This window comes from Salvelinus sp. IW2-2015, unplaced genomic scaffold (genome assembly GCF_002910315.2).
Source record: "Salvelinus sp. IW2-2015 unplaced genomic scaffold, ASM291031v2 Un_scaffold1488, whole genome shotgun sequence".
Classification (NCBI taxonomy): Eukaryota; Metazoa; Chordata; class Actinopteri; order Salmoniformes; family Salmonidae; genus Salvelinus; species Salvelinus sp. IW2-2015.
The window spans coordinates 8,941-16,439 of record NW_019942940.1 but is presented as its reverse complement, the minus strand read 5'-3'; the positions used below and the strand labels follow the sequence as shown (position 1 = coordinate 16,439).

Below are 7,499 nucleotides of genomic sequence, written 5' to 3'. Positions count from 1 at the left end.
GTCTACAGATACACTGTATTCTGACCTTGACTTCATTCCTTTATAATTTCCACCACCTTTATGGGCCGTGCAAATGATGAATAAGTTCGAGCAACTTGTCGGTTCCAAGTGGAACAACATCGACTTTATATTTCCTGATAGAAATAACACCATTTACAAAGCGCTGTTATTTACACATTGATAAGAGCTAGGGTAAATGAGGAAGCCGTTTTGGATAAGGGGATTGTAAAATATAAATTACAGTTGTTTTAGATCTGTTTTACCTTATGATCGCTGGAGACCAATGTGAAACCAGTCATATATGATCAACCAACTGAAGCGTGTCGACATATGTGTTACGCCCTGGCTATAGAGAGGTTTTTTTTATTCTCTATTTTGGTTAGGCCAGGGTGTGACTAGGGTGGGCAGTCTATGTTCTTTTTTTCTATGTTGTTGTGTTTTCTATGTGTTTTGGCCTGGTGTGGTTCCCAATCAGAGGCAGCTGTCTATCGTTGTCTCTGATTAGGAGCCATACTTAGGTAGCCTGTTTTTCCATTTTGTGTTGTGGGTGATTCATTTCTGTTTAGTGTGTGTTGCACCTGACGGAGCTGTTTTCATTTGTCACTTTGTTGTTTTTGCTTTTTAGTGTTCAGTTTCGATTAACCATGACGAACACTTACAACGCTGCGTTTTGGTTTTCACCTTCTTCCGACGACAGCCGTTTGTAACGTCAGGTGAATGATGGGTGCAGAGTCAGGCGCAGAGAGAGCAAAAGTATTCCAGGGAAAAAACGCTTTAATTCCACAGCATGAAAACAGGAACAGGTACAAACGGGTGGTGCCAAAACACAGGCGTAAAACAACCCACAGTCCACTGTTTAAAATAAAGCTGAATAGCGAAAATCCCACAATCAAAGAATCACTCACGACGTACAACATGAATACACAAAATAAGCCCGCACAAACACTAGCGGGCGAAACTAACCTAAATAGTACACCTCCCAAAACCCCAACAAGAAACAGGTGAAAACAATTAGACAGACATAAACGAAAAGGAAAAAGGGATTGGTGGCAGCTAGTAGACCGGCGACGACGACCGCCGAGTGCCACCCGAACGGGAAGGGGAGTCACCTTCGGTAATATTCGTGACACCGTTACAGAATGACCTTTTCCACAGTGAAGTTGATGACATTTTTGCCATATAACTTCAAATTTGGAGACGCAATCTATAGGCTTCTGTACTAAAGCCATGCGTAAATGACAGTATAGCGTCAAACGAGTTGATTTATGATTTCTAGAATGTTCTAATTATATGCCCAGACTTTTTACTGTATTTTTTTATTTTTTTTTCGGGCAGCTACCGTAAGTTATACCCACATACATTTATAACTATCACTGATTATAGTGATAATTTCATTTCCTTTTTGCATCATTCCATTCCATCGTTAGTCTGCCCTTCTTTCCTCTGTCACATTCCTTAGGCGTAGTAGATCATACCAGTTAACTATTACATGTTATGCAATCATTTGGGCCGGGGAGCCTATTTGAATCGTTATGGAACTCAGACCGTAGCAGTTTAAACCTGGGTATACTCGAATTTCCCCCCCCCKAAAAAAATCAAAACGCCATAAGTGAAATATTCTATTTTCCTATATTTTTTTTCAGGTTTTCACTCTTAAAATCACACTTTTTTTTTATAGAAAAATGACAGAAAAGTGTATGTTCTGAGTTCACAACAATACTTGAACCACATCAGGAGACCATTTCTGAGGTCTGGGGAAAATCACCACCCCAACATTTTTTGGGGGGGGGGAAGGTGTAGTTGTGCTTTAATTCAATTGTGCATCTAGCAAGCGAGTGATTGCCTAGCAGTGTTTCTGTACTGTACAATGTGGGCCTACAGTGTAGGCTACATATGATCACAGAGTTTTCAAAACAATCGCCCTCCCCGATTGATAACCTACAACATCATCACGATATCAACCAGTTGAGAGCTGCGCGTTCTTTGAAGCCTGATATTTCCCGCTGAAACTAACTATGTGTGCAGCATAGCATGTGAATATACATCACCTACTTTGTGATAGGCTACTTTTTGATAGGCTACTTTTTGATAGGCTACTTTTTGATAGGCTACTTTGTGATAGGCTACTTTGTGATAGGCTACTTTGTGATAGGCTACCTTGTGAATGATTTCTCTATTGTACACCGTGATTGATACAGTGTCGGTCTATACCTCCACTACACTACATTGGTACGCATCAGTTGGGGATTAAGTGGGTATACTGCTTTAGTGTTGGTTTCCTTACATTTTGCATGTAAGGAAATTACATCATTAGTTTCACTGGCGATTTTAGCATTTAAATCTTGTTGGCTGAAACAAACAAAAGAAAACGTTTTAGATGCATGCCAGCAAAGCCGCTATATAACACAACACTAAACAATACATTAATTGCACTATAATGGTGACCCCAAACTGTTAGGCCCGACATAAAGCTGACCCAACCAGCAGAGCTTTCTTTTCAGCACAATGGAGTGAATCGTTACCACCTCTACACCTGGCTATCAGCGGTATCTGGCACTGCAGATCTTCTCAAGCTCTGTCAGGTTGGATGGGGAGCGTTGCTACACAGCTATTTTCAGTTCTCTCCAGAGATGTTCGATCGGGTTCAAGTCCGGGCTCTGGCRGGGCGYCCAGCTCTAGGAAGAGTCTTGGTGGTTCCAAAATTCTTCCATTTAAGAATYATGGAGGCCACTGTGTTCTTGGGGACCTTCATTGCTGCAGGAATTTGTTGGTACCCTTCCCCAGATCTGTGCCTCGACACAATCCTGTCACGGAGCTATCTGACAATTCCTTCGACCTCATGGCTTGGTTTTCGCTCTGAKATTCACTGTCAACTGTGGGACCTTATATAGACAGGTGTGTGCCTCTCCAAATCATGTCCAATCATATGAATTTACCACAGGTGGACTCCAAGTTGTAGAAACATCAAGGATGATCYATGGAAACAGGAWGCACCTGAGCTCAATTTTGATTCTCATAGCYAAGTGTCTGAATACTTATGTAAATAAGGTATTTCTGTTWAATTTTTTATACATTTGCAAATATTTATAAAAACCTGTTGTCCCTTTTTCATTATGGGGTATTGTGTGTAGATTGCTGAGGAGTTTTTTTTATTTAATCCATTTTATAATAAAGCTGTAATGTAACAAAATGTGGAAAAAGTCAAGGTAGTCTGAATATTTTCCGATGGCACGGTATCTCCCTGGCATATTACATCCTTATGCAGCAGCATTCAAGACATTTTTGGACTCACCTTGTTGTTTTGTCCTCACTTGAACAGAAAGGTGGCGTGGCGGTCCTTCTTGTGGGCAAATGTTGTCATTAAACTATGTCATCAAAGTCTGTCATTCTCTGGATTTATGGTGCTTTCAACCAGGCCTCCAGTGAGCCTTTTCAGCCCGGAACGTCCTGTGCCGGTTCCTCGCACTCGCCCTGAAGAGCGGGTCATCAGTCCGGTGCCATCTGTGCCAGCTGCCCGCACTCGTCCTGAAGAGCCAGAGACCGTCAGGGAGGCGATGGAGAAGTTGGGAGAGAGAGAGAGGAGAGAGATGTTGTGCAGGTGTGTTCTGCACAACATTCGACCTGAAGAGCCTGTCAGCAGTCTGGTGAGTCCTGTGCCTGCTCCCCGCACCAGGCCTCCAGTGCGCCTCCCCAGTCCAGTACGTCCTGTGCCTGCTCCCCGCACTCGCCCTGAAGAGCGTGTCACCAGTCCGGTGCATCCTGTGCCGGCTCCACGCACCAGGCCTCCAGTGCGCCTTCCCAGTCCGGTACGTCCAGTGCGCCTCCAGTCCCGCTCCAAGGCAGGAGCCTTCCTCTGCACCGATGCCCAGTCCAGACACGGCGTTCAGCCCGGCGCCATGGCCGGATCCGGGGTCAAGGCGGGGGCTACGACCACCAGAGCTGCCACCGACACTAGTCACCCCCGCCCCTTACCCTCGCCATTTGGTTTCAGGTTTTGCGGACGGAGCTTTGGGGGGGGGGTGTACTGTCACGCCCTGACCATAGAGAGCCTTATTATTCTCTATGGTGTTGTAGGTCAGGGCGTGACTAGGGGGTGTTCTAGTCGATTATATTTCTATGTTTGGGATTGAGTATGCTTCCCAAATAGAGGCAGCTGATTATCATTGTCTCTAATTGGGGATCATACTTAAGGTGTCTCTGTTCCCACATGCATGGTGGGATATTGTTTGTGTTTGTGTTTGTTGCACCAAGTAAGTTACATTTCGTTGCTTGTTTATTGATTTGTTGAGTGCAGATGTGCACTCTGTTTGTTTACGGTCGGTGTTTGTTTCTGGTTTGTTGTAGTTTCACTTTGGATTAAAAGTATGTGGATCTCAAATCACGCTGCGCCTTGGTCCGTCTTTCCTCACCTTCGTGACACATGTAGCCTATTGGAATCATTATGGAACCGAGACCACACTTAGCAGGTTAAACCTGGCGCCTGGCTCACYGTTCACGACGACTGGACCGCTGTCTTTGGGGTAGATTTATAGACTAGTATATAAACAACTGTTCCACCTCTATTGTACACTTTTCTCACCTTCCAATATTTCATGATTTGAACAATTTAATATTTTTCATGATGAATTTAACCACTGTATTTTTGATTCACCCAAATATTTTTTTGCGGGCAAAAGCTCTCGTTGTTTTTGTTGTTGTGATTCATAAACACTTTCCTAACCCTAAATTGATATACAAGATCAGAGTATTTTTAAATCAACCAATTGGTGCTGAATAGGAGATGAATATGCATGTATTTCCATGACTTTCGTTCATAATTAAAACAAAAACCAGGAAGGAAAACGCRGCATGCTGCTTCTCACGCTCCCAGGTCATTTATCACACCAGCGTTTCAACCCCTTAGGTTTTCATCAAGGCATCCATCTTTCATTAATCCCTAACATTCTGAACCGTTCTGTCCATGTATTCTAGTGAGTCTGTGGAGAAAATTATAATTAAAGATACACCACATTTTAAAGGGATGACTTTATGAAGATAAATGGGCTGAAAACCCCAATTGAATGAAAAACTCCACGAGAAAATCTGTTGGCCAATAAGTGGGAGGGTTGAATTAAATGTATTCGGCGCGTGCAAGGGAACCATGCCTGCAAAGCCCGTTACACACCTGCAAAAAGTACATCTGAATACCGACGACTGAGAAGTGCGTAGGAAAGGCGTACATTCGTAAGTCTGAGTCGAACCCAATGTAAAAACTTAATTAAAAACGTTTATTTCATGCTGAACCCCTCATATTWAACACGAATAGTTGTCACGTTCCTGACCTGTTTTTCTCTTATTTTTGTATGGGTTTAGTTGGTCAGGGCGTGAGTTGGGGTGGGCATTCTATGTTATGTGTTTCTATGTTGMTTAATGGGTTGCCTGATATGGTTCTCAATTAGAGGCAGGTGTTTTACGTCTCTGATTGAGAACCATATTAAGGTAGGATGTTCTCACTGTTTGTTTGTGGGTGATTGTCTTCCGTGTCTGTGTTTGTCGCGCCACACGGGACTGTTTCGGTTTGTGTAGTCTATTCCTGTTCTGCGTGTTTATGTATGTTTTCCAGTACAGGTCTGTCTACGTCGTTTTGTTGTTTTGTATATTCTCAAGTGTTTTTCGTGTTCGTCTTTTCGTTTAAATAAATTCATTATGACTGCATACCTCGATGCGTATTGGTCCGATCCCTGCTTCTCCTCTTCAGACGAAGAGGAGGAGAGCAACCATTACAATAGTATTCACTAAGTAGATGGTTTATATTTAGGATAATGTTTTACACAGCTTTGTCATTTTAGTCTTTTTTTAAATTCATCTTATTTAATTATTTAATATATTTTACATGTGATAAGGCCACACAGAGGACCAGAGATAATTACAGACACCTGTAAAAATCTGGAGTACCCAAAAGGGCCACTAGATGTCTCGTGATAGATTCCATAAAATCCTTGAAAGATACCACAGTTTTGGTCGTTTGCTGGTAAACTTTGAACGTTTRTATTAATTTACCCCTGTGTCTCTGCTCTCGTTGTGTTTCAGAGGAAGAGCAGGGCTTTGAGTTGAAGCTGTACTGTGAGTGTGGTAAACCCACGGAATCGTTCCTCTTCAGTATCTCTGGGTTGGACAGCGGGGTACGAGGTGACGTGGCTGGTCTAGCCAAGAACATGAGGAAGCCTCATATCTTGGCCATGTCCATCCCCCAGAACTCCAGCTCACAGCTCACCTCCTCACGTAAGAAACGGGCCACCGCTACAGACGACACCTGCACAGAGTAAGGACTGCTGTATCTGACTCTGTCTGTCTGACTATATCTGTCTGTCTGTATCGGTCTGTCTGTTTGTCTCTGTCTGTCTGTCTTTCTGTCTATATTGGTCTGTCTGTTTGTCTCTATCTGTCTGTCTGTCTGTCTGTGTCTGTTTGTTTGTTTGTCTCTGTCTGTCTTTCTGTCTATATCGGTCTGTCTGTCTGTTTGTCTGTCTTTCTGTCGGTCTGTCTGTCTGTTTGTCTCTGTCTGTCTTTCTGTCTGTCTGTCTGTCTGTCTGTCTGTCTCATGCTAACATCTTCTTCCCTTCTGTTCTGCAGTAAAACAGAGAACTGTTGCGTGAGGAAACTCTACATCGACTTCAGGAAAGATCTGGGCTGGAAGTGGATCCACAAGCCAAAAGGTTACCATGCCAACTACTGCATGGGCTCATGCACCTACATCTGGAATGCTGAAAACAAATACTCTCAGGTACACTTCTAGAATACTCTCAGGTACACTTCTAGAATACTCTCAGGTACACTTCTAGAATCTCACCGGGTAACTTCTAGAATACTCTCAGGTAAACACTTCTAGAATACTCTCAGGTACACTTCTAGAATACTCCTCAGGGTTACACTTCTAGAATACTCTCAGGTACACTTCTAGAATACTCTCAGGTACACTTCTAGAATACTCTCAGGTAACACTTCTAGAATACTCTCAGGTACACTTCTAGAATACTCTCAGGTACACTTCTAGAATACTCTCAGGTACACTTCTAGAAATACCCTCAGGTACAGTTCTAGAATACTCTCAGGTACACTTCTAGAATACTCTCAGTGTACAGTTTCTAGAATACTCTCAGGTACACACTTTCTAGAATACGCTCAGGTACACTTCTAGAATACTCTCAAGGTACACTTCTGGAATACTCTCAGGTACACTTCTAGATACTCTAGGTACACTTCTAGAATACTCTCAGGTTACACTTCTAGAATACGCTCAGGTACACTTCTAGAATACGCTCAGGTACACGTTCTAGAATACGCTCAGGTACACTTCTAGAATACGCTCAGTACACTTCTAGAATACTCTCAGGTACACTTCTAGAATACTCTCAGGTACACTTCTAGAATACTCTCGGGTATCACTTCTAGAATCTCTCGGGTACACTTCTAGAATACTCTCTCGGCACACTTCTAGAATACCCTCGGGTACACTTGCT

At 43.0% G+C, this 7,499-nt stretch overlaps 1 protein-coding gene across 1 annotated transcript in view; it reads left to right on the top strand.

The window, feature by feature from the left end:
* The window catches only part of LOC112070992 (transforming growth factor beta-1 proprotein), a 13,262-nt gene extending 6,408 nt beyond the window's left edge, over window positions 1-6,854 (top strand). The window contains exons 2-3 of the mRNA XM_024138450.2: window positions 6,070-6,301; window positions 6,613-6,854. Coding sequence (XP_023994218.2) covers window positions 6,070-6,301; window positions 6,613-6,775 — 395 coding nt within the window. The 3' untranslated portion in view covers window positions 6,776-6,854. The remainder of the gene's footprint in view (window positions 1-6,069; window positions 6,302-6,612) is intronic.
* Window positions 6,855-7,499: the final 645 nt, after the last annotated feature.